We start from the raw sequence: 27833 nt of genomic DNA, 5'->3' as shown, positions 1-27833 counted from the left end.
TTCAATGGAACTGCATCATTCCAACTAAATCACAAGGGTATATCATGGAGCATCTTTATTCCACACCATACCGAAGGTGTTCAATGGATCTTCATCACTCTTTGACATCCTGAAGGCATTCAATTGAGCGTCATCACTCCAACTCACCCCAAAGGAGATCAATGGAGGTTCGTCACTCCAACTCTTCCCAAAAGGAGCTCAGTTGAGTTTCATCACTCCCACTCACCCCAAAGGAGCTCACCACTCCAACTCATGGAACTGCATCACTTCAAGTAAAACTCAAGGGTGTTCCATGGAGCATCTTTACTCCACACCAAACCCAGAGGTGTTCAGTGGATCTTCATCAACTCAATCTAAAGGTATTCTGTGGTGCTTCAACTCTCTAGCTAATTCTAGAGGTTCTCAATGTTCTCACTCCAGGAGTGCTCCATGGAGCTCCACCACTCAAACCCATCAAACCAAGGTTTTCAGTTCATTACTCCCACTTAAATCAGGTGAATGCACTAATTCGAAGGGTACCTAGCTACTTTTGGATGTGCAGCATTTTTCTCTATGCATCTATAAATTCCTTGAGAAACTTTGAGCTTTGTGATGTTTGTAACAAAAGCTGTTCCATGTTTGGTGGGCTGGGATCAAAGTCCTGAGCTTGTTTAAATTTCACATGTAGCAAAAATACGAATGCATTTAGAGGCTGTAAAGAAACGCTGGTGTTATTTATACACGGAGGGAGATAATCCTTCTCCATTTCAAACAGCACTGTCACGTTTCCCGAGCATGAGGACTTCCCGAGCTGCCGTGTGCTCACATTTGTCGTCTCTGCGCCGTTCTCCAGCAGTGTCAAGGTTCTGCCAAGGCTTTTTTAGCCTTCAGGAGAGAAAAAATAAAAATAAATAAATAAAAAGGATCATACCTCCGAGGGCTTCATGTTCAAAATGAACACCAGAGAAATGACAAACATAAGACAAGAGCTCCCCCTACTGGAGGAGAGAGAGAGAGAGAGAGAGAGAGAGAGAGAGAGAGAGAGAGAGAGAGAGAGAGAGAGAGAGAGAGAGAGAGAGAGGAAAGAGAAACAGAGAGGGTGAGGAGAAAGAGGTGACAGGGAGAGAGGAATAGGAGAAACAGGAGAGAGGGAGAGAGAGAGAGAGAAAGAGAGAGAGAGGAGAAACAGGGGAGAGAGAGGGAGAGGGAGAGAGAGAGAGAGAGAGAGAGAGAGAGAGAGAGAGGGGGAGAGAGAGAGAGAGAGAGAGAGAGAGAGACACAGAGAGAGAGAGAGAGAGAGACAGACACAGAGAGAGAGAGAGAGAGAGAGAGAGAGAGAGAGAGAGAGAGAGAGAGAGAGAGAGGGGGAGAGAGACAGTTATGTAAGCAGCAGTGTGAGGAGCACGAGGATTGTGGGTAAAGGAGTGCTGAGCTACATGTGACTCCACTGTGAAGCTCTGTATCGTGAAAAAAGTGTGAGACGACAGACGAAGAAAAGACAGTCTGGGGTGAGAGAGTGAGATGGTGAGAGAGTGAGATAGTGAAAGAGAGAGAGTGAGATCATGAAAGAGTGAGAGAGTGAGATAGTGAAAGAGAGAGTTAGATAGTGAGAGAGTTAGTGAGAGTGTAAGACAGTGAGAGTGTAAGACAGTGAGAGAGCGTAAGACAGTGAGAGAGCGTAAGACAGTGAGAGAGTGAGACAGTGAGAGTGTAAGACAGTGAGAGTGTAAGACAGTGAGAGAGTGAGAATTGTGAGAACCGGCACCAGCTCAGATCAGACAGTCGACAGAACCAAAAACAAGGCAGATCCCAAGGGAAGAACCTAACATGAGGAAGAACCCAAAACAAGGCAGATCCTAAGGGAAGAACCCAAAACAAGGCAGATCCTAAGGGAAGAACCCAAAACAAGGCAGAACCTAAGGGAAGAACCCAAAACAAGGCAGAACCTAAGGGAAGAACCAAACATGAGGAAGAACCCAAAACAAGGCAGATCCTATGGGAAGAACCGAACATGATGCAAAAGAGAACAGAGACTATTATGTGGAGTTAAACTGAAACTGTGTTTATTAATCAGTCCTTTAATCCGCGTCTCACCTGTTAGTCCCATCAGGTCCTCCTAGGACAGCAGTAGCTGGACCCCTTCATGCCAATGCATGATATGCAGTAAACAAATAAAAGTGCTTCGTTAATGATTTCATCCCCTGGTCAATGCTTAATAAAGTAGTAACGAACTGCCAGTTAATTACCACATGTTGGCTTCATAAGGTTTAATCAGGGCCTTGTGGTTTTAGAGGAACCAGGCGTCGCCATGACTACAACACAGATATAGACACTTTATTTACCATCCAGAACCACCAGAGAACCTACACGACTCTTCTGAGCTTATCTGGAATGCTGATGATGGAAAACAGTGGAAAATCTGGAATAATGAGTTTTCTTTGGGGACTATTTTGCCGCACAGCGCCCTGCATGTCTCCCTCCACCATGAATGGAGCTGAAGTTCTCTAAACTCTCATAAAACAGCGTCTCAGTCATCAGGCAGTGAATTCAGAACCAGTTCATGTAGGAACTTTCTGTAGGAGCTTTTAGAGGGACGTCTGGTTCCTATCACCACCACTGTGAACGGTTCTGACTCGGTCAGTTTATCTAGAACCCCAATTCCAGTGAAGTTGAGACGTTGTGTAAAACAAATCTTCTTCTTGTTCTTCTTCTTTCGGCTGCTCCCTTTAGGGGACGTCACAGCGGATCATCTGCCTCCATCTTGCCCTATCCATTGCCTCCTCTACTTTCACACCAACCGTCTCCATGTCCACCTTCACTACATTCATAAACCTTCTCTGAGGTCAACCTCTTCTCCTTCTACCCGGCAGCTCCATCTCCAACATTCTTTGCCCAATATATCCACTAATCCTCCTCAACACGTGTCCAAACCATCTCAACCTGGCCTCTCTGGCTTTATCTCCAAACTGCTCCACCTTCACCGTCCCTCTGATCTACTCATTTCTAATCTTATCCATCCTGGTCACTCCCAACGAAAATCTCAGCATCTTCATCTCCGCCACCTCCAGCTCAGCCTCCTGTCTTTTAGACAGAGCCAGTCTCCAAACCAGACATCATAGCAGGACGCACTGCTGTCTTGTAGACCATCCCTTTCACTCTTGCTGCTATCCTTCTGTCACACATCAGCCCTGACACCCGTCTCCACCCACTCCATCCTGCCTGCACCCTCTTCTTCACCTCTTTCCTACACTGTCCATTGCTCTGGATGGTTGACCCAAGATATTTGAAGTCATCCACCTTTACGACCTCTACTCCTTGCATCTTCACCTTTCCACCTGCCTCCCTCTCATTCACACACGTATTCCGTCTTGTCTCTACTGACCTTCATTCCTCTCCTCTCCAGTGCAAACTTCCACCTCTCCAGATTCTCCTCCACCTGCTCTCTACTCTCACCACAGATTACAATGTCATCTGCAAACATCATGGTCCATGGAGCCTCCTGCCTGACCTCATCTGTCAACCTGTCCATCACCATTGCAAACAAGAAGGGGCTCAAAACTTGATCCCTGATGTAACCCCACCTTCACCTTGAAACCATTTGTCACTCCAACTGCACACCTCACCACTGTCTCACTATCCTCATACATGTCCTGCACCACCCTAACATACTTTTCAGCTACACCTGACTTCCTCATACAGTACCACAGTTCCTCTCTTGGCACCCTATCATATTCACTCTCTTCCTCTTCTTTGTTTCTAATCTCATTCCACAGACAACCACCCTATGCTGCCTTGCTACACTTTCCCCTGGTACCACTTTACAATCTCCAATCTCCTTTAGGTGGCATCTCCTGCTAAGGATATAATCCACCTGTGTGCACCTCCCTCCACTCTTGTATGTCACCCTGTGTTCTTCCCTCTTCTGAAAATACGTGTTCACCACAGCCATTTCCATTCTCTGCAAAATCTACAACCATCTGACCTTCTGCATTTCTGTCTTTCACACCATACATACCCAGCACCTCTTCATTGCCTCTGTTCCCTTCACCAACATGTCCATTGAAGTCTGCACCAATCACCAATCTCTCCTCTCTAGGGACACCATCTACCACTTCATCCATCTTACTCCAAAATTCCTCTTTCTCCTCTAACTGACATCCAACCTGTGGTGCATATGAACTGACCACATTCAAAATCACACCATCAACCTCCAACTTCAGGCTCATGATCCTGTCTGACACTCTCTTTACATCCAGAACACTTTTCCCAAGCTGTTCCTTTAGGATTATCCCTACTCCATTTCTCTTCCTCTCTACACCATGATAGAACAGTTTGAATCCACCTCCAATGTTCCTGGCCTTGCTTCCTTTCCATCTGGTCTCCTGGACACACAGAATATCTACCTTCCTTCTCTCCATCATGTCTGCAACCTCTCCGCCTTTACCAGTCATTGTCCCTATGTTCAGAGTCCCTACTCTAACCTCCACACTGACAACATACACACTGACTTCATCTGTTTCTCTGATACTCTGTTACCCTGTTCTTCAGTGGTCAGGACCCCCATGGACCCTCACAGAGCAGGTACTGTTTGGGTGGTGGGTCATTCTCAGCACTGCAGTGACGCTGACGTGGTGGTGGTGTGTTAGTGTGTGTTGCGCTGGTCTGAGTGGATCAGACACAGCAGTGCTGCTGGAGTTTTTAAACACTGTGTCCACTCACTGTCCACTCTATTAGACACTCCTACCTCGTCATGATGTTGGTGTATTTTAATAAATGCTTTATATCTTTACATTTTTTTACATGTTTATTATTTAAATGGAGATGTTTCATATAAAAAGTCAGTGGTAATCATGCTGAGGGGGACAGGGCACATGTAATAATATGTAATAATGATAGCAATAATAATAAGAAGAAGATGAAATATTATGGCTATATTATGGTTATTGTTGCTGAAGTTTGATTTTGACATCGTCGTGTTGCTAGGAAACAGAAGAGTTGAGCGAAGCAGCTCTTCGGGGGCTGAGAGCTGCGGACCCCTCGGCAGAGCTCTCTGAGAGGAACAAAGAGAGCAGCAACAGAGAAGAACAGAGCTAAACATAAAAGTGTGGAGACGACCTGACAGCAGGGAGTTCGTGGGAGGAAATGAAGCAGAAATCAGACCTGAACCAGATTAGACAAGTTACCAAAGAGTTCTGGTCCTCCATCATCTCCACAACCTCACCACGGCCAACGAAACGCTCTCAGAGAGAACCTCCTTTGTTTATTTCCAGTCAGAACAGCCAATAAGTGCAAGTTATTCATTTTGCAGGAGATACACTCTATGGACAAAAGTACTGGGACACCTACAGGAGCTTTTATGAATCCCATTCTAAATCCATGGGCATTAATATGGAGCTGGTCCTCCTTTGCAGCTCTAACAGCTTCCACTCTTCTGGGAAGCTTCTACAAGATGTTGGAGAGTCTGAGGGAATCTGTGTCCGTTAGTCTGAAGAGCATTTGTGAGGTCAGACACCGATGATGGACGAGAAGGTCTGGATCACAATCTCCATTCTAGCTCATCCCAAAGGTGTTGGATGGGGTTGAGGTCAGGACTCTGTGAGGGCCAGTCAAGTTCTTCCACACCAAACTCACACAGTCAGGCCTTTACGGAGCTGTTTGGTCAGTCATGCTGGAACAGAACAGGCTCTTCCCCAAACTGTTCCCACAAAGTTGGAAGTGTACAAGTGTCCAGAATGTCTTGGTGCTGAAGCTTTAAGATTTCCCTTCAGTGGAACTAAAGGTTCTAGACCAACCCCTGAAAAACAGCCCCATATCATCATCCCTCAGGACGGAACTGGAGCTGAATATGAAGCATTAGCTTTGGTTTTATAGATGTCAGAGTACAAAAACTTGCCTGTCACTCAGGAAGACACACCAACACAGAGTTAGCATTAGTGACAGGTTCTCAGGTGACCTCAGAACAGCTGTGGTTCGACTGTAGACTCAAACGCCAGCTCAATTCATCTCTGTATAAGACGCTGCACTGCACCGAGTAACACAGCAACTTCTTGAGATGTTCAGGTACGCGGCACACAAGCTATAGTCTAACATAACATCACAACACTGAAAATGTATCTAACTAAGAGTTTATGAGCACAGACAGCCCTTTACACACGTGTGTGTGTGTGTGTCTGTATATCAATCAGCTCCACTTACTGTATAGCTGCACTCTGTAGTTCTACAGTTACAGACTGTAGTCCATCTGTTTCTCTGATACTCTGTTACCCTGTTCTTCAGTGGTCAGGACCCCCATGGACCCTCACAGAGCAGGTACTGTTTGGGTGGTGGGTCATTCTCAGCACTCCAGTAATACTGACATGGTGGTGGTGGTGGTGTGTTAGTGTGTGTTGTGCTGGTCTGAGTGGATCAGACAGGGCAGTGCTGCTGGAGTTTTTAAACACCTCCATGTCACTGCTGGACTGAGAATAGTCCACCAACCAAAATATCCAGCCAGCAGCGTCCTGTGGGCGGCGTCCTGTGTCCACTGATGAAGGACTAGAGGATGACCAACACAAACTGTGCAGCAGCAGATGAGCTGTCGTCTCTGACTTTACATCTACAAGGTGGACCAACAAGGTAGGAGTGTCTAATAGAGTGGACAGTGAGTGGACACAGGGTTTAAACACTCCAGCAGCACTGCTGTGTCTGATCCACTCAGACCAGGACAACACACACTAACACACCACCACCAAGATGATGAATGAGGGTCAGCAGTGATGAGCAGTCATTCATCTGAGACAATGAAGAAGAACCTCTGAAGAAGAACCAAATCTGAAGCGCAAAGGTGTACAAGACTGCACACCTGCTGAAGGAATGAAGGAACAGATTTTCCTCAAACATGTTCAGAGTAAACCTGATCATACTGACCCTCTGAAAACGAGAACTTTTCTACGATACTGTCGTCTTGTTTGGAGGAACTGTTTGAGGAACAGAACTGCGTGACACAGCAGGCTTGTTTTGAGAAAACTACAACTTTCTGGTCAAATTTGTGGACATCAGTGAGGAAGCGCAGACAATGGATGACCTGACAGACTTTTCAGTCTCTGGTAATAAAATCTGACCAAGAAAAACAAACATTATTAAACCCTCCAGACAGACAACAGCCCGAGCTCAACTCTAAGCCCATTTTAACGTGAGACCCAATAACGGTGGGGAACAGAGTGAGTTTAAAGCTGTGATGAAAACGTCGGCGCTGGGCTGTCTGACCGGGAATGACTCATTAGTGTTTGGTCACATTAATCAGCAGAGAAGCACTAAAACGGGTCTTTCCTTACCTCTGGTCACTTTCTGTCCATGAAGTTTGTTGAAGAAGATTAATGAACTTTTTCTTTATGTGGTAAAAGGGGGAGGAGAGGATTTATTTTAGAAATATTTTTCTTATATTTTTTGAAATCCTGCTTACATCCTGATAGCACTCAATTAATCAAAAGAAATCATTGTCTGTCACGTCTGTAAAAAACCTCATTCAATCATCTCATTCGGACCAAATGGCCTGCCTACCGACCAAATCATTGAATCCAGGTGTTCCAGTCACTTCCATGGCCAGTCATGAAATTACCTCACTACTAAATATTCCACAGTCCACTGTCAGTGGGATTATAACAAAGTGGAAGTGATTGGGAACGACAGCAGCTCAGCCACGAAGTGGTCGGCCACGTAAAATGACCGAGCGGTGAGCGGATGCTGAGGGGCATAGTGCGCAGAGGTCACCGACTTTCTGCAGAGTCCATCACTACAGACCTCCAAACTTCACGTGGCCTTCAGATCAGCTCAAGAACAGCGTAGAGAGCTTCATGGAATGGGTTTCCATGGCCGAGCAGCTGCATCCAAGCCTTACATCACCAAGCGCAGTGCAGAGCGTGGAATGCAGTGGAGTAAAGCGCCGCCACTGGACTCTAGAGCAGTGGAGACGTGTTCTCTGGAGTGACCAATCACGCTTCTCCTTCTGGAAATCCGATGGACGAGTCTGGGTTTGGCGGTTGCCAGGAGACGGTACTTGTCTGACTGCATTGTGCCGAGTGTAAAGTTTGGTGGAGGGGGGATCATGGTGTGGGGGTGTTTTTCAGGAGTTGGGCTCGGCCCCTTAGTTCCAGTGAAAGGAACTCTTAAAGCTTCAGCTCCAAGAGATTTTGGACAATTTCATGCTCCCAACTTTGTGGGAACAGTTTAGGAATCCTGACCGCAAACCGATAGAACACCTTTGGGATGAATTAGAGCGGAGACTGTGAGCCAGGCCCTCCACCAGGCCCAGAAGCTATTAGCAGTCTACTAAACAGATACTTTGCACTGATGTCTGAAAATCTTTAGATTTCTAAAACAGAGCGTCACAAACTTACGTCAGTTTGTCTGTTCCTGCGAGTGCACACAGAACAAATTTGGGCTACTAATAAGAACTCAAAGTCCCAGAATTCCTCAGATCACCACACCCTCAGAGCCGAACTCCCTGAACCCGTTTGGGCCTTTACGCGCAGTGGAAGCGCAAACTAGGGATTAAAATGGCGTTGAGAAGCGCTGAGACAGTGAGACCTGGAGAAATGTTTCACTACAAACTGGCAGCTGAGCTGAATCTGAAGACAGTGACCTGATCTGATCACGTTCATAAACATGATATCGGCTCTTATCCGCCCGTTTTACTCACAGCTCCTCGGTCTCTGCTGTTCAGGCAGTGTGCATGCAAATTACAGCTCTCTGATTGGCTGTTTAAATCACTCATCGAGTAAATCTCTGAACGTCTCACACTGCAGGACTCATGAACGTTTTGATCCATAAATATCAAACGTTTGATAATATCGGAGGGTCTCTGTTCACTGCAGAGTTCGAGCGGGGTGGGCTTCTCCTCTTACACCACCAGATCATCCACACCATCAGACGCTCCTGACAATTAGGAAAATTAGGGGTTAAAATTGGGCAACAAGTGGTGAAGTTGGGCCCAGCTTAAGCTGCCTAGCTGTGCTTATCTTGTATGTAATCTGGACGCGTGTGTTTGATAATGTCTCCAGCGCATTGAGGCCGTGCTGAGTCATGCATTTTGGGAATGTGGCTTTGTAAGGGGGCTGAAAGTCGGGGGTGGGATTTTTTTCGGATGGATTTTTCCAAAAACTACTTTACCCTTCCTGGTTTCTATAGAACCACCAACTGCAACATTAAGCACAGCCAGAAAACTCCTTTATAAGGTGCAAAACAGTAAACATCAGCTTAAAGTGAGAAGACTCGGTTTATGTTTTAATTAAGGTAAAAAGTTGTGCACAGGTAACCATCACTTCAAAAGCCAAGAGCTTCTCTTCTCTTTGAGAAAATATATCCATGTATAAAACAGTTACAGGTGAATATGCAAAAGATTTCAAGTGGACAGTAAACACTATAACAGTAACTTCAATACAGTACTTTACGTTTTTCATAGCTTCAGTGGCTCTTAGTATGACGCTGTTGTCAAAACAAAACCTCGTATCTACAAAACGGCAACTTTACAGGAGAAGCTAAAAACCTGCTTTACTTTTAATGCAGGTTAATGGAACCAGAATTTTTTCCAAGTCATTTTGAGCCTTTTCTTTTAGTCCATTTATAATTAAATTTACACACAATGTAAAGGGCGATATGTATTTTTCGAATTACATCAAAAACTGAAAAACAACAAAAATGGAGATACGAGGTTTTGTTCCGACAGCAATGATTAATAGTCCCTCTTTTTGGCACTGAGCTGACGGCATAAAATACCCTGGTAAAAATGTATATTATTCCAATGTGTCAGTGGATTTTCAGTCAAATCTCTCACATCCACACAATCCTGGGTATTAGTTTATTTACTTTTGGCAATAATTGACTGCAGAATTCCCTGCCTTAATTATTGTTCCCACATCTGTCACACTTCCCACTCTGGCTTCCTAAAAGCATCTGTAGAACTTGTACTAACAGCCTGAACAGTTCAGCAGCACACAGGAAACTTCAGAAGCACAAAAAACATCCAAAACATTCAAAAAAATAAATCTTCTGTACAGACCATCAACATAATTATCGCCAAAAGTAAGTAAACTGAGATGAAACTGTGTTTACGTAATTTTGCGCAATCGACTGACACATCTCAATCAAGTAATTCCGTATGCCCTGTTCACACCTGGCGTTAACATCCGATGGTGGAGATGAAGGATGAAGTGACACAAATACAATCTCACAGTTTAAAGGAGGAGGATTTTTTGTCCAGTATTCCTCCATAATTAACTGGTTCAGATGTAAACACAGCGGTTCAGAGCGGTTTGGTGTGAAACGCTCCGTTCTAGATAATCTTACAGAGTCAGAACCGTTCACAGTGGTGGTAATGGGAACCAGACGTCCCTCTAAAAGCCCCTCACAGTGGAGGTGATAGGAACCAGACGTCCCTCTAAAAGCTCCTACAGAAAGCTCCTACATGAACTGGTTCTGAATTCACTGCCTGATGACTGAGACGCTGTTTTATGAGAGTTTAGAGAACTTCAACTCCATTCATGGTGGAGGGAGACATGCAGGGCGCTGTGCGGCAAAATAGTCCCCAAAGAAAACTCATTATTCCAGATTTTCCACTGTTTTCCATCATCAGCATTCCATATAAGCTCAGAAGACTCGTGTAGGTTCTCTGGTGGTTCTGGATGGTAAATAAAGTGTCTATATCTGTGTTGTAGTCATGGCGACGCCTGGTTCCCATCACCACCACTGTAAAGACGTCTGAACCACTTCACACCAAACCCTCTGAACTCCATTCATGACGATTCATTTATGGTGGAATTCCCAATTAAAGCGACATTTTGTGTCACCCCGTCATGCGTAAATACTGACGACTGATTTTAAGAACAAATTTAGAAAGAAATGTTTTACATATGAGGCCCCTGATATTTTCAGGTTTGTGGAATGTGTCTCCAGTGACCAGGTATGACTGGATTTCGCAACTGCAAGAAGGGGACCAGCCAAAATGCATCACGTCATTCTCTCTGCATTCGTTGTCCGACAGAAACGACCCAGGCGGTTACAAAACATTTCACCTGTTAACATAACTTAGAGAGAGAGAGAGAAAAGGAAAAAAGCTGTGATGGCTGTTGATTAAAGAGGTCCTTCACTGTAGGAGGGATGGACTGGGCCACTTAAGCATTCACACAACAGACGTTTTATGGCCATCTGCGTCTCTGACATGATGGGGGCTGCAGAAACTAGTCAACTGGTCAACTAATAGCTCCAAATTTGGATTTTGAGAAATGCCGACTTTGACAGGAAAGGGCCGTTTGAATGCCAAGCAAAATGACCAAAATGACCAAAATGACCAAAATGTGTGCACAACAAAAACAAGCTCCTATTAAAGTGGAGTACCAAGCTCACAAAGACCTGCTGTTTACGGCTTCTAACACATTTCAGGAATAACTTCTTAAACGGGACAGCGGGAATCTCCTGCTCAGTGTGCGACTCTGGGTGTGACACGAGTGGTTATTGAGCCACACATCGACAAACTGATTGGATATCATTTGCATAAAGTTCGTCCAAAAGGAGAGAGCAGAGAAATCTGGTTTGAAATCCTCAAAAAAAGTTATTTTGCATGACATCACTGTTCACGTCACGCGTATATACCGTTTAGTTCCTGCACTGGACATCTCAGCATCTGCTGCCCCAGAAGCTCCTAGTAATAAACTAAACCAATACTTCGCACTGATATGAACGACAACACTTTTTTCAGGACGTTTAGTCAACCAGTAAAAATGACCATTCCCGCAAACCCCCCCACCCAGTCCCCCAGTGTGTTTCCAAGACACATCAGACCGTCTTCACACCTTCTCACCACCGGCCACTTGTGATCAGATCACCCAGCGTGTATGTTAACTCCAGGTGTGAGCGGCAGCTGAGAGGCACTTGTGAATGAAACAGGATTGTCACAGTTGTAAACCTGCACCTTTTCAGGTGACGCTTCAGAGGTCAGGATAACGAGCGTCATAACTCCTCGCGTTTCTGTCTGAACTCCTGGGGCTCCATCCTCCTCTCACAGTCACACACAGCGCTGTGGTCAGAAGGCTGAGGCACCAGCTCCATGTCAGGATGGACAGAAGGTTGTCCTATCTGCCGAGCTGCATACGTCTACAAAACAAACAAAAAACAAGCAAACAACAGACTCCCATCAGGTCTATAGTCGGCAACAACAAAAGCCCTCCGTCCTTTTCTTTGAGCTCCGAGTTGTAGCTCCTTAAAACGAGTAATTAGGTGGAAAGCACAGATTCTAAATATTCACCCCACACCACAGAGTTTGGAAGATATTTGTGAGATATGTTATTATGATGTAAATTTGAAGAAGTCATTGTTTACAGGGTGGATTCAGAAAGATTCTGATTTCAACGCACCATATTACTACAACCGTGAGGCGCCGAGGAACCAATCACAATCCACTTGAAAGAGGGGGTCATAACGTTTCTGACCGTCAACCAACAGCTCCAAGAAAAGGTCAGCAGCATCACCAGATCTCACGCCGTGTTACTTTTATTGTGGGGGGACGTCAAGGATTCTGTTTATGCAGCGCTCCCAGCGGCACTGGATGATCTCCGAAATCCCACTGAAAGAGCCGTGAGAGCGGCGACGCCCGACACGCTCAGTCCAGTCTGGGATGAGTCTGACTGTGGTGTTGATGTCGTCCGTCCAGCTGGAGGAGGTTCAGACTGAGACCTTGTAGAACTACATAATAAACTTTATGCTCATTTACACCGTTTACAGCTCACTGCACTGATCTGGGATGATTTACAGGAGAAATCAATCATTTTTAATCAGATCAATCTTTTTGAATCCCCCTGTATTTTGTGAGATTCGCTGCTGTCGTTTTTATTTAATATTACTATTTTTATTTTAAGTATTACTTTATGTCTGTGTGATTAGAAGTTATTTACACCCAGCCTTTTAATACGGATTCCACCCTACATATTTACGTATGTAATGCTGGTAGTCACGGTAAACAAATTCAAAGCCTAAAGCCCTTTAAAGCCTCAGAAGCTGTTCATTCAAACGAAAGACTGAGTTATTCACCACACAGCGGGTGGGGTGGGTTACACCAACCGTTACCCCAAAACACACGTTTATGAAGCAACTTAAAACTCTGAGCCTAAAATAAAATCCTTTGCTAGCAAAAGCATATTTGCCATATTTGCTGGCGTTTGTTGAGGTTTATTAACTGTTTATTTGTTTCATGGCTGCTGCCCAATGAAAGTCAAAGGCATCTAGTTTTCCGTTAGATTAGACGCAGGGAATTCTGAGGAATAACATACACAGCTCTAATGCCAGGCGACGGCTACAGACTACGGCTGCGGCTGCAATGCAACATAATGGTTTAAGATTACAGCACAAATCCCTGCTGCACGTTCTGTGACCACTGCGTCCACTCACTGTCCACTCTATTAGACACTCCTACCTTGTGGGTCCACCTTGTAGATGTAAAGTCAGAGACGACAGCTCATCTGCTGCTGCACAGTTTGTGCTGGTCGTCCTCTACTTGGTTGGTGGACTATTCTCAGTCCAGCAGCGACACTGAGGTGTTTAAAAACTCCAGCAGCACTGCTGTGTCTGATCCACTCAGACCAGCACAACACACACTAACACACCACCACCACGTCAGTGTTACTGCAGTGCTGAGAATGACCCACCACCCAAACAGTACCTGCTCTGTGAGGGTCCATGGGGGTCCTGACCACTGAAGAACAGGGTAACAGAGTATCAGAGAAACAGATGGACTACAGTCTGTAACTGTAGAACTACAGAGTGAAACCGTGTGGTCAGTGGAGCTGATGGACTGGACAGTGAGTGTACGACAACACTGAACATGGCTCAACCAATCAGGATTTCAGAACTGGAACGATACCTAATGATGTAATTAACAATGTAATTATATAATACCACATTAATAATTATGTACAAATGTTATGTATAATAAAATAATAATATCTCTAAACGTCTGAGATGACAGCGCTGACAGAAGCTGAGGACCGGTTCTGTGATCCTTACCTCTAGAACAGTGTAGTAGTAGCAGTAGAGCCTGTGGGGCTGGAGGACGTCCCTGGCCACCGCCTGTCCTGCTTTAGCTATAGCCTCCGCTTCAGCATCGTTCTCCTGAGGAGTGGATCAGAGCACACAGCTAAACCCACCCGCTCCCCTCACCGCAGTGCCAGGCATCATGTCTTTCCCGAAACCCCTGGGCTTAATAACACCATCAACACTGTCAGGTCCTACTGTCCTACCGTCATATCCTTACAGCATAAATATTTATTTGATTTATTAATAATTCTTTATATTGTTACTTCTTGTTTAAATTATTTCGTACATTTAATCCATAGGGCTTAATGTGATGTTGGCCCACCCTTTGCAGCTATAACAGCTGAATGCAGCTGCTCAGCCATGGAAACCCATTCCATGAAGCTCTCTATGCTGTTCTTGAGCTGATCTGAAGGCCACATGAAGTTTGGAGGTCTGTAGTGATTGACTCTGCAGAAAGTCGGTGACCTCTGCGCACTATGCCCCTCAGCATCCGCTGACCGCTCTGTCATTTTACGTGGCCGACCACTTCGTGGCTGAGTTGCTGTCGTTCCCAATCGCTTCCACTTTGTTATAATCCCACTGACAGTGGACTGTGGAATATTTAGTAGTGAGGAAATTTCACGACTGGACTTGCTGCCCAGGTGGCGTCCGATCACGGTACCACGCTGGAATTCACTGAGCTCCTGAGAGCGACCCATTCTTTCACTAATGTCTGTAGAAGCAGTCTGCAGGCCGAGGGGCTCGGCTTTATACACCTGTGGCCATGGAAGTGACTGGAACACCTGGATTCAGTGATTTGGATGGGTGACAATTTTTGGCAATATTGTGTGTGTGTATATTATATTTTATTTATATATATATATATATATATATAGGTTAATTAGGTAACCAGGTTAATTAGGTAGTCTGTTCTTGTTGTACTGTTCTTGCTCAGCATTTCAAACTTGGACTGTGGTCTGGTGATTTTGCGCGTCAGTCAAACTGTGTCATTGCTCCATCGTGCCTGCTGAACCAGTCACATACAGACACCCTTCAGTCGTCACCCTGGAATGTGGGGGTGTCGATGTTGTGTTTGGCTTGGATATGAAGTTAGTTGAAAAGTGGACTAAAATGGACAAGATCTCAAGAGCTTGGAGTAACCCTTACCTGACATATATACGGGATGTAGAATGGGTCCATGGCATGCGCCCGAACCCCTGGGGCCTCGATGACGGTCGCCAGAGCTGGCAGGAAGCCAGGCACTGAACTCCGAGTGAGGATGGCGCCCCACAAGGACGGCGGGGGGAGAGCCGCGAGTGAGCGGGGGAAAGAGTGCAGGGCCCGAGCTCCACTGAGGGACGCTAGCGGTGACAGGAGGAGGAAGACGACAAAGCCAGCCAGGAGAGGCACGAAGGCATGGAACTGCCCAGCTGCCAAGCGGGGTTGGTGATGGGGAGAAGGAGCAACAAGCTCTCGATCTCACTCATTTCAGGTGCTTTTAAAAAAGAGCTGAGAGGGAACAGAGCGAGAGAGAGAGCGAGAGAGAGAGGGAACAGGGCGAGAGGGAGAGAGAGAGAGAGAGAGGGAACAGGGCGAGAGAGGGAACAGGGCGAGAGGGAGAGAGAGAGAGGGAGAGAGAGGGAACAGGGCGAGAGAGAGGGAACAGGGAGAGAGGGAGAGAGAGAGAGGGAGAGAGAGAGAGAGGGAACAGAGCGAGAGAGAGGGAACAGAGCGAGAGAGAGGGAGAGAGCGAGAGAGAGGGAACAAAGCGAGAGAGCGAGGGAACAGAGCGAGAGAGAGGGAACAGAGCGAGAGAGCGAGAGAGAGGGAACAGAGCGAGAGAGAGGGAACAGAGCGAGAGAGCGAGAGAGAGGGAACAGAGCGAGAGAGAGGGAACAGAGCGAGAGAGAGAGGGAACAGAGCGAGAGAGAGGGAACAGAGCGAGAGAGAGGGAACAGAGCGAGAGAGAGCGAGAGAGAGGGAGAGCGAGAGAGAGGGAACAAAGCGAGAGAGCGAGGGAACAGAGCGAGAGAGAGGGAACAGAGCGAGAGAGAGGGAACAGAGCGAGAGAGCAAGAGAGAGGGAACAGAGCGAGAGAGCAAGGGAACAGAGCGAGAGAGAGGGAACAGAGCGAGAGAGAGCGAGAGAGAGGGAGAGCGAGAGAGAGGGAACAAAGCGAGAGAGCGAGGGAACAGAGCGAGAGAGAGGGAACAGAGCGAGAGAGAGGGAACAGAGCGAGAGAGCAAGAGAGAGGGAACAGAGCGAGAGAGCGAGAGAGAGGGAACAGAGCGAGAGAGGGAACAGAGCGAGAGAGAGGGAACAGAGCGAGAGAGAGGGAACAGAGCGAGAGAGCGAGAGAGAGGGAACAGAGCGAGAGAGAGGGAACAGAGCGAGAGAGCGAGAGAGAGGGAACAGAGCGAGAGAGCGAGAGAGAGGGAGAGCGAGAGAGAGGGAACAAAGCGAGAGAGAGAGGGAACAGAGCGAGAGAGAGGGAACAGAGCGAGAGAGCGAGAGAGAGGGAACAGAGCGAGAGAGGGAACAGAGCGAGAGAGAGAGGGAACAGAGCGAGAGAGAGGGAACAGAGCGAGAGAGCGAGAGAGAGGGAACAGAGCGAGAGAGAGGGAACAGAGCGAGAGAGCGAGAGAGAGGGAACAGAGCGAGAGAGCGAGAGAGAGAGAGAGCGAGAGAGAGGGAACAGAGCGAGAGAGAGAGAGCGAGAGAGAGCGAGAGAGAGGGAACAGAGCGAGAGAGAGACAGAGGGAACAGAGCGAGAGAGAGACAGAGGGAACAGAGCGAGAGAGAGAGAGCGCGAGAGAGAGAGGGAACAGAGCGAGAGAGAGGGAACAGAGCGAGAGAGAGAGGGAACAGAGCGAGAGAGAGAGAGCGCGAGAGAGAGAGGGAACAGAGCGAGAGAGAGAGAGCGCGAGAGAGAGAGGGAACAGAGCGAGAGAGAGGGAACAGAGCGAGAGAGAGGGACGTGTGGGGGACGAGCAGCAGCGATGACGGAGTAAGAGGCAGAAAAGTGAGGAGTGATAAAGGACTGGGAAGTGGCCAGCGTAGCTTACCGCTGGTTTTATTTCTGTTTGTGTCATTTATTCGATGGAGAAAATAAAGAGAACGGCTACTGCAAACACAAACCCTGCCTCCAGCATCCTCCCGGGGTAGCACAGGGCAAGCTACAGGGTCGTACTGAAGACCTCAGTGACTTCAAAAATGACAGTCATAGTCACTTCATACAATTTCTGCCCTGCTAGATCCCAGCCAACTGTAAGTGCTGTGATTGTGAAATGGAAGCATCTAGAAGCAACAACAGCTCTCGGAGTGGGTACCGATCCTCTGTTGCATCACGACTACAGAGCTCCCAACTGCCTCTGGAAGCAACATCAAAAGAAGATCTGAGCATCAGGAGCTTCATGAAATGGGTCTCGATGTCTGAGCACCTGCAACCAAGCCTAAGATTACTATGCGCAATGCCAAGCGTCGACTGGAGGGGTGTAAAGCGCCACCACTGGACTCTGGAGCAACGGAACTGTGTTCTCTGGAATGAAGCTTCACTATCTGTCAGTGTGATGATGAATCTGGGTTTGGTGGCTGTCAGGAGAACGTTACCTACCGGAAAGCGGAGCCAACAGTAAAGTTTGGTGGAGGGGGTATAATGGGCTGAGGCTATTTTTCAGGGCTTGGGGTCTCGGTTCCAGTGAAGGGTGATGTTAATAATACAGCACACAGCAGGGCTTTTACATTTGGGCTAAAGGAGAAAATGGTAAATCTGATGTTTTAAACAACTCAAACCCAGGACTCCTCACCTTGGCCCATTTGATTTTCTGAATGAGGTCAGACAGCGTCCTCTTCACAGGGACGTAATGTTGGCCCGGTCTCAGGTGAGTGTAGAAGTGTTCGTAGTACGGCGAGTCTTGCTTTAAGACCAGGCTGTTACCGAGCATCAGGTACGGAAACCTGTAGGCAGCCACGGTACCGTCCACGTTCACCTGGTACTTATGCTGCAGAGCGAAAGGAGAACGGAGTTATTCTTCTGTACACACGTTCAAAGAGTGACTCCCAAGACCATATACAGTTGCATGTAAAAGTATGTGCACCCTGGACAAATTCCTTCTGTTGTTGTTTTCTAAGTGAAAAAAAAGAATCAGAACCGAGCTTCACTGGCCGGGTCCGCTTACGCATACAAGGAACAGGAGCTCACAGAGCGCAGCATCAGACAGACGTTCACACACAGGGAATAAAAAAAAACAAAACATGCATTTCTACCATGACACTCTCTCTCACACACACACACACACACACACACACACACACACACACACACACACACACACTTGCACTGTGCAAAGTATGTGTCCTAAACAGTCCGAAAGTCAGGAGCACTGCCTTCTGGCATGGACTGTCTGATGTGAACACATCTTCTACTGCAGGGGTGTCCAAAGTCCGGCTCTCGGACCAAACGTGGCCTGCAGACAGATTTTAACCGGGCTCGTTTTAAGTGGCCTGTCTGCCATATGTAACAATTTTTCCCCCAAAGTGGCCTGAATCTGATTTTCTCACCAATTTTTTTGTTTGGCTATTCAGATTATCTTTTAAACATTATTTTTTTTAAAATGTACTACATATTTATCACCCCAGATGTTTATGAGTCTCAGCCATGCAAATTTCTGATGAATGTGGAGTTTGACTGATGGAAAAGTCGCATGAATTCCGATCTGGCTGGATACGCATCAGATTTCAGTACCACGTACGAAAGCGTCTCTAATGGGAACTGAAAACGTGAGATTCAGTGTGTGTGTCTGTTCACTCTGACACACAGACACACGTCACATACGGAGAAAGAGATCGGATTCGGGACACTTTTACCTGCTGAGTGAACAGAGACCTAAGGTCATAACTACAGCCAGAAAGCACAAGGTTAGTAATGAGAACCAGCAAACTTAGAAATCAGAATATCTTTATTGAGAACCACAGCAAATGCGTGTGCCTCACACGCGGTAATGAGCTTAGTACCAAAACACAGGAGCTCTGTTTCCACCATGAGCTCTATTTCTACGTTTCACTGTCACCAACCTGGACGTGCATGAGATGCAACTCCGATGGCGGCAGATTCCACCAATTCTTCTAAAGTTCTGCATAATTCAGTGGTTGAGATGCAGACAAAGTCATTCAGTTTGGTTTGAGGTTAAATGATTCTTGAAACTTACCGACTCAGTGGTGGTGATGGGAACCAGGGGCCACCACACCAACAATGCAAATAGCCATTTTATTTACCACCCAGAACCACCAGAGAACCTACACGAGTCTTCTGAGCTTATATGGAATGTTGATGATGGAAAATAGTGGAAAATCTGGAATAATGAGTTTTCTTTGGGGACTATTTTGCCGCACAGCGCCCTGCATGTCTCCCTCCACCATGAATGGAGTTGAAGTTCTCTAAACTCTCATAAAACAGCGTTTCAGTCATCAGGCAGTGAATTCAGAACCAGTTCATGTAGGAACTTTCTGTAGGAGCTTTTAGAGGGACGTCTGGTTCCTATCACCACCACTGTGAGGAGCTTTTAGAGGGGGACGCCTGGTTCCCATCACCACCACTGTGAGGAGCTTTTGGAGGGGGACGTCTGGTTCCTATCACCTCCACTGTGAGGAGCGTTTAGAGGGGGACGTCTGGTTCCCATCACCTCCACTGTGAGGAGCTTTTAGAGGGGACGTCTGGTTCCCATCACCACCACTGTGAGGAGCTTTTAGAGGGGACGTCTGGTTCCCATCACCTCCACTGTGAGGAGCTTTTAGAGGGGGACGTCTGGTTCCCATCACCACCACTGTGAGGAGCTTTTAGAGGGGGACGTCTGGTTCCCATCACCACCACTGTGAGGAGCTTTTAGAGGGGGACGTCTGGTTCCTATCACCTCCACTGTGAGGAGCTTTTAGAGGGGGACGTCTGGTTCCTATCACCTCCACTGTGAGGAGTGTTTAGAGGGGGACGTCTGGTTCCCATCACCACCACTGTGAGGAGCTTTTAGAGGGAGACGTCTGGTTCCCATCACCACCACTGTGAGGAGCTTTTAGAGGGTGGACGTCTGGTTCCCATCACCACCACTGTGAGGAGCTTTTAGAGGGGGACGTCTGGTTCCCATCACCACCACTGTGAGGAGCTTTTAGAGGGGGACGTCTGGTTCCCATCACCACCACTGTGAGGAGCTTTTAGAGGGGGACGTCTGGTTCCTATCACCTCCACTGTGAACGGCTCTGACTCGAGCGTTTCATCCTAAATATCTCAATGACTGAATGAATGAAATCGAGTTCCCCTTTAAATGGGTTTAATTCTCAGAATGGATGACCGGCAGGACACTCAGTTTGAATGCTTAATATTTTCAACCATTTACGAAATTATTTTGGCAAAGAGTGACCGGCCCTCAGGTATTATGACATGACCCAGTCTGACCCTCTTTAAAACAAAAGTATAGACACCCTGATCTACAGAAAACACGCTTTCACATGCGTAAGTGGAGGGGTGGAGCCTGTGCGACAGTTATGGCACATTATACATTAGGTATATTCGAATATGTTGGAATTAGAGGGGCTCTCTGTGGAGAATGAGTGGACTTCACTGCAATCACTGTAACTACATGTAATCTGACCAGAGGTGCACAAACATACAGTCTGTCAAAATTTTGTTGACATTTTTCTGTGATTATTTTTTTTCTCTGCTGCTTTTCATTAAAGATAATTAGTTTTCATAAAACAGCTGAAGCTTTAGAACCCGTATAATGCTGTATTCTGATTTTACTGCCATTTCAGGCCCCCGTTTACCTTAAAGAAGTCGAAGAAGCCGACCAGAGGGGCTTTACCCAGATCCTTCTCCCTCTCCCGGAAAAAGAAGAAGGCAGTGATGCCGGCATCGAGCAGGTCCGGGTTCTTCTTGGACATGGAGACGAGGTTCAGACGTTCCTCACGGCTGTCTCTGCCACGGAAAAACGCCCGGCCTGTTTTATTCACCCAGGCAGGACCTACGAGACACAGGAGGAACAGAAGAGCACGAAACACCTGTTGGTGGATTCTGGTCCTCGGCAAATCCCCTCTGAACTTCACTCAAACAGCGCAGAGGCTCTTTGTTATTCTGCTCCTGAACCGTGGAGCTTGTTGCGTTTCGCTGGCAAGTGAGCTCAGTAAACAGTTTTAAAACATCTGAACAGACAGCCTTTCAATTCAAGATTTATTCCCACTTATTTCATTTTGTGCTTTTCTTTGAGCATTTGATTTGACTGTAAAGCCCTTTGAGCTGCTGAATGTATGGAAAGTGATCCACAAATAAGCTCACTATTATTACTGTTATTATTATTATTATTACTATTGTTATTGAAGTTTATTTGAAGTTTAACACAACTAGTTAAAACAGTCCAAAGTACAGACAAAGTACAGGCTTCAGTGGGACAACTCCATTTCCAAAAAAGTTGCTGTGATGTAAATAAAAACAAAACGCAATGATGTGCAAAGCATTTAAACACGACATTTAACTGAAAATAGTACAAAAACAACAAATCAAATAAGAAATTTGTTGTTGTTTTTTTTCAATATTTCCCTGTTATGAACACATTCCAAAAAAGTTGGGACGGGGGACAAAAGGCTGGTAAAGTTGTGTAATGATAAAAAACACCTGGTGTTTGATTGGCAGCCGGTCAGTAGCATGACTGGGTATAAAGAGCGTCTCAGAGAGGCGGAGACTTTCAGAAGTAAAGAGGAGGAGGGGTCATCACTCTGTGAAAGACTGGACCATCAAATAGAGCAACAACTCAAGAAGAATGTTCCTCAACATAAAACAGCAAAGAGCTTCTGCTTTCCATCGTCTACGGTGCAGAACATCATTAAAGACTCAGAGAATCTGGAGAAATCTCTGTCTGTGAGGGACGAGGCTGAACACCAGTATCTGCTGGCCGTGATCTTTGGGCCCTCAGGCAGCACTGCATTAAAAACAGACATGATTCTGTAGTGGAAATCACTGCATGGGCTCAGAAACACTTCTGAAAACCACTGACTGTGAACACAGTTCATCACTGCATCCACAAACGCTGTTAAACTCTAAAACACAAAGAAGAACCCAAATATAAACAGGATCCAGAAACGCTGCCACCTTCTCTGGGCATATCTTTTCATGTTTATGTTCATGTTTATATATATATATATTAGAGATACTTTAAGTTTGTGACGTATGCATCATGCTGCTTGGTGGGATCATAATAATTAGGGATGCACTGATACTAACACTGGTATTGGGTATCAGACCGATACCGCGTTCCGATATCCGCTGTGACGTAAGCCAAATGTCGGCTCCCTGACTGATAAACAAACTCAGCGAAGGAGAATCTGATCACACGGAGAAGAGTGACTGACTCCATCACAGTCGCACACAAAGCCGTCGGCCCCTTTAAACATTCCCCACTGACAGATTCCCATCAGGAATCTTGTGATTTCAGCCCGTTTATAAACACTCAGGCTCTCTGAGCACCAACTGGACATTTTATCTCTCTACTTATTACTTTGCACTGCCACTTGTTTACACACCCAGTCATATTACACAACTATTAACACGTCATCATTTACAGCGTTTGGTCACTCGGTTCATTCACTGAGCGGACATGCACAACTGAATTGTCACCTCATAACATTTTTGATTATTCTTTTTTTTTTTTTTAACTGCACATTAATTTTAAGGTTCTTTTAGTATATTTTATTATAAATCTTTACTTCTTATATTTATGCATCTCTATAAAGGCGTATTGCAATACTTTTGCTGTTGTTTTGCTGTTTACTGGACGTTGTGCTGCTGTAATAGACGACTTTCCCTCTGGGATTAATGATTCCGTGACACACACACACAGACTCAGATTGCTCTGCTTTAATCTTTGGCTCAGCTACAGCTGCTTTTCTCACATCTCTAGCAGGAACCTTTTCCTCAAAAATGAATTCTTGTGTAATGCCTCTCAACGTTCGATTTCAACAAGACTGAAGTCGCTTCTCATTCAATTAATTTTCCCCGTTCCACCTTAAATGTGCCTGAGGTGGCAGAATGTAACTGCTGCAACATTTAAGGTGGAACGGGGAAATTAGAACAAGAAGCTGCAACTTTTTAGTGTTTGTCAGTTTCTCGTTGCAGATTAAACGTATCAGGAAACCAGCTGGACTGATTATAAACTCTAATCAGTCCATTCGTCTCCAAATTATCGATGTCCGTCTTAAATCTCTCTCTTTGCCTTTTCGTAGCCACTAGCTGGGTGAGACTGTTGTCTGTGTTGCTATGGTGACCAGCCGTCTGCGCTGGTCTTCAGGGTTAAAGGGTGAATCAGCAGTTCTACATTAACTCCAGCGTTTAAGACCATTTACTGTTAAACTGAGTTGAAGGATCAGCAGAGCTTTATTTCACTGTAGAGGAGGATTATTTTATTATTACCTGCTGATCTGATTCAGCTGTGGAGCCACAAGGGGGCAGTAAAAGCGCTGCGTGTTGACGACCGCTGGTCTAATCAAACGTACAGTGTGAGTCATGAGAAAGCACGATTTCTAAAATCACAGTGTCTGTCTGGCTTCAGAGGACATTCAGCTACAGCTCAACCAGCCAATCAGACGACTCTGACAAGGAATAAACCTCTAAACCAAAACTAAAGAAGCTTCAGACACCAAACGTCACGGCTGATCAGTTTCATGTGGGGTAAAACGGGTTAAGTTGGTTTTCATCAAACTATTGCATGTTTAAACTGACAGAAGGACAAACCTACCCGTGTTCCCCTGGACGGACAGAAGGTCATTTGTTACCCCTCTCATTGTCTCCAGCGTGGAGTGTGTGATGTCATAGGTGGGGAGGATAATGTCCCGCGTCTCCGTGGAGCCGCACCACGAGATGATGGGCACAGGTCCAGGTACAGCGTCCCCTTTTCTCGTCTCCAACGGCCAGTCACCAACATTGATGTAAAACTCAACGTCGGGCAGCTTCACCTTAAAAAGGAGCAGTGGATGAAGCCAGACGAGAAACAGCCATCACAAACACAAACACCGCTACGTCACGATTTAAAGCGTAATCGTAAAATTGGTGAGAAAAATCGCTCGGCTGTAATCGGGATATATGTTTGCCTTATCGGCCACCCCTGCAGTGCTGTAATTAAAAGGCAGACAGGCCCAGAGTAATTAGGACACGTGGCCTTAGTGTAAACAACGCAGCTGCAACACGATCAAACTCCGCCTGCAGACAGGAGCGGATACTCACTTTGCGGGTGAGCGACAGCAGCATTTCGTCTGAGAACATTTTGAAGTCCGTGTATCGGCCCAGGCAGCGCCGGTACACCTGATTATTGATGACGGTGTAGTGAATCAGTCCACCTCGGCTGGAAAAGCGTTTAGGAACCTCCTCCAGGAGCTGGCGGAGATTTATAGAGGGGAAAGAGCTGAAGTCCTGCTGGATCTGCGGCTCCTCCGAAGGACATTCCATTACGCTCTGCCAGGCTGACGCGTCGGCCTCGGGGCAGTCACAGTACTCGTGATAAACTACACCTGCAGGACGGGACGGAAAACACAAAGTACTCTAGTCACAGCGAGTCGTCATTCACTTCCAGTGCGGCTTACGAACAACAGACTTGCACTTAGACTTGTTTAACAGATTAATGACCAAGACGCTGTTTTATGAGAGTTTAGAGAACTTCAACTCCATTCATGGTGGAGGGAGACATGCAGGGCGCTGTGCGGCAAAATAGTCCCCAAAGAAAACTCATTATTCCAGATTTTCCACTGTTTCCCATGATCAGCATTCCATATAAGCTCAGAAGACTCGTGTAGGTTCTCTGGTGGTTCTGGATGGTAAATAAAGTGTCTATATCTGAGTTGTCGTCATGGCGACGCCTGGTTCCCATCCCCACCACTGTAAAGACGTCTGAACCGTTTCACACCAAACCCTCTGAACCTCTGTTTACATCTCACACACTGAGCTGTGCAGAGAAGTGAAGCAAATTTCACGTCTGTGCCTCATTGTAATTATAAAGCTCTGAAATCCACTGCACCTTTAAGAGTGTATGGAGACTTGGCCACTGGTTTGTCCTTATAAAACACTTCCACCTTCAGCCCATGAACGGAGCTCCCGTACATCCGGAATCTGACCAGGAAGGATCCGTCTCCGCGGTCCAGCGGTGGTGGGACGTGGATACGGACGTGCTCCTTCTGCAACAGCGAGGTTATTCTCACCCTGAACGAGTCTTTACCTGATAAATAAACCAACAAAGAGCAACCACACAAGCCTCTTCAGACCCAGCACAGCACAAACACTGCAGCTACACTTTAATAAGACGGTTCTTCATGAGAGGGGTTCCATTTAGAACGGTGAGCTGTATATAGAACCATCTGCATGTTTAAGTGATGCGCTGCATGGTGAAATGGTTCTTCATAATGTGCTGCATAAGGTTCTATATAGCACCAAAAATGGTTCTTCTATTACGACAAGCTTAATATTGTAACAATAAAAGTGCTATACAGAACAATTTTCAAAAGGTTCTATGTAGAACCATAGACAGTACATTTTAAGCCAACCTGAAGAATCACTTCACCACGCACAGAACCATTTAAGCACGAAATGGTGGTACACAGAGCCCATTGTTCTACGGAGAACCGTCTGCATGCAAAAATGCTTCTTTGCTTAGTGAAATGGTTCTTCAGACTTACAGCGAATTTGGTGTGCATGGCTCTATATAAGAACCTTTCCCAAAATGGTTCTATATAACACTAAAAAAGGTTCTACTGTTACGACGTCAAGCTGGAACCAATAACCTCCTTTGGTTCTATACAGAATCATACACATTCACGTTCTCCATCAATCTGAAGAACCATATGAGTGCTATGCAGAACTCAATGTTCAAAACAGCACCACTGACGTTGCTAATTAACTGTCAAAGAACCATAAAGGTGTGTATTGTGTATATACAATTTGGCCAAAAGTTTGTGGACACCTGCTTATCCAGAGTTTCCTCTGAGATGAAGGTGTTATTAGTGAGTCTGTGCTGCAGGAACAGCCTCGGCTCTTCTGGGAAGGCTTTACTCTGGATGTTGAACATTGCAGTGAGGATTTGATTGAGCATTGGTGAGGTCAGGTACTGATGTTGGACAGTCAGTTCTGGGTCTCTTCAACTCAGGTGCTAAATAGAGCTCCATCACTCCAGAGAACACAGTTCCACTGCTCCACAGCCCAGTGCTGGGGGGCTTTATGCCCTCTAGCCCGCACTGGGCACTGGGCATGGAGACCTTACTAATCCACTAATAAGAGCACATAGTGCACATATATATTTACCCATATGTGTATAGTTTATATATAAGATGCAATTCTTACCTAAAATCCCAAATTAGGTGTATAGGTGTTTCTGTACTGAATGAAAACTGAGCCCTTCTTACCCGGAGAGGTGGAAATGACCTGTCCACTCTCACTGACCGCCTGGATGTAGAAATGCCGAACAGGCAGCACTGACCGGGGCTCCAACCCTGGACCCCAAACCAGACACTGTTCTGGACTAACATCGTCCTTATGTGTCTGAAACAATCCAGAGTCTACATTATTAAAGAGGATCAAAGCGGCGAGCGCTATTAAACCCACAGCCATCGCCAAATCAGCGGCTCCTCGGTCACATTCACTCTAAATACAGCGCGCTTAACGCCCGGTCGCAGTTACAAAGCTCCCAATTCACTTTTACGAAGCCCTTTAAACAAACAAAGCCGTCTGTAAACTGAATTCTGATCCGTTTTTATCATTAATTAGTTTAAAGTTTACAGCCAGCAAGCCAAACTTTCAGCCGCTCCGCATGCGGCGAAAAAATACGTCCGTCCGCTTCGCGGCACGAGATAAATAGTTCCGCCTCCGTGTGAGCTGAAAGGAACACATTAGATTTTTAAAAACTCAGAGATTAATATTTTGCTGAATGTGCTTAGGTGCTGTTATTTACCTGACTGCTTCATTCACTGAATCCACGAATCACATTTCTCTACACATTTTAAAAGAAACTCCCCTCTTTCTACTCAATACACTTTAAAGGGAAGCTCCACCAATTTTTCTAAATTTCTGCATTATTCAAACATTAAAGGCAGAGTGGTTTGATGCGAAATGGAGAAACTTAACAGCTGAGATTTCTTGGGAAATGTAAAAAAAACTTGCCTTACATCACCAAGCTGCAAGTACCACTCCACCAGAAACGGATTAAAAAATGTTTTGGGCCAAAAACCTCAGAACTACCATAATAACCTTCTGTGAGGAGCTTTTAGAGGTGGACGTCTGGTTCCTATCACCACCACTGTTTCTCAATTAATTCAATTATTAGATTAAGAGACCCTTATTAGTCCCACAAGGAGGAAATTTCACCTCCGCATTCAACCCATCCGTGCAGTGAAACACCACATACACACTACTGAACACACACACTAGGGGGCAGTGAGCACATTTGCCCGGAGCGGTGGGCAGCCCTATCCACAGCCCCCGGGGAGCAGTTGGGGGTTAGGTGTCTTGCTCAAGGACACCTCAGTCATGGACTGTCGGCTCTGGGGATCGAACCGGCGACCTTCAGTCACACATCATCAGCAGGACATATTCCAGTAGTTCCAGCACTAGAAAAGCTCTTTTCAGGGCGTTTTACCGTTTTAGAGTCATTTTAGGTTTCAGGCTCATTTCAGGCTTTCCACTTTCTCTGGAGTAAGGTGTCTGCGTACATCTCCCGCCTCTGAGGATAACGGAGGGGGAAATGACAGTCGTGTGCAAAAGTTTGTGCACCCCCCCCCCCCAGTCAAATGACATGCAT

The 27833-nt window shown here is 46.1% G+C and overlaps 1 protein-coding gene across 2 annotated transcripts; it reads right to left on the bottom strand.

Annotated features, from left to right (window-relative positions):
- Positions 1–694: 694 nt before the first annotated feature.
- Positions 695–26840, bottom strand: poglut3 (protein O-glucosyltransferase 3). Of its 2 annotated transcripts, XR_005131605.1 has the most exons (10): positions 26443–26840; positions 25065–25262; positions 24278–24561; positions 23793–24009; positions 20833–21029; positions 17826–18020; positions 14011–14115; positions 11924–12105; positions 2074–2118; positions 695–864 (listed from the first exon to the last, which is right to left on the bottom strand). XR_005131605.1 is itself a non-coding variant. In XM_037545702.1 (8 exons), exons 1-8 carry the CDS (start codon positions 26645–26647, stop codon positions 11962–11964), a joined length of 1545 nt encoding a protein of 514 aa, XP_037401599.1. In that variant the 5' UTR covers positions 26648–26840; the 3' UTR covers positions 10633–11961. The 2 variants fall into 2 exon arrangements, 1 of the variants encoding a protein (XP_037401599.1); XM_037545702.1 differs by lacking the exons at positions 695–864; positions 2074–2118 and having other exon boundaries at positions 10633–12105.
- Positions 26841–27833: the final 993 nt, after the last annotated feature.

This window comes from Pygocentrus nattereri, chromosome 16, assembly GCF_015220715.1.
Source record: "Pygocentrus nattereri isolate fPygNat1 chromosome 16, fPygNat1.pri, whole genome shotgun sequence".
In the NCBI taxonomy this organism is placed as follows: domain Eukaryota; kingdom Metazoa; phylum Chordata; class Actinopteri; order Characiformes; family Serrasalmidae; genus Pygocentrus; species Pygocentrus nattereri.
This window is presented reverse-complemented; position numbering and strand designations above follow the sequence as displayed.

What these genes read in the sequence shown, in the direction of transcription:
- poglut3 (XM_037545702.1), bottom strand. Translation starts at nt 26,647, where the DNA reads ATGGCTGTGGGTTTAATAGCGCTCGCCGCTTTGATCCTCTTTAATAAT. An exon ending in GTCTCCATACACTCTTAAAG is followed by an intron (nt 24,562 to 25,064) that starts GTGCAGTGGATT and finishes CCCGTCCTGCAG; the next exon opens with GTGTAGTTTATCACGAGTAC. An exon ending in ACTACTACACTGTTCTAGAG is followed by an intron (nt 12,106 to 14,010) that starts GTAAGGATCACA and finishes TTTGTTTTGTAG; the next exon opens with ACGTATGCAGCTCGGCAGAT.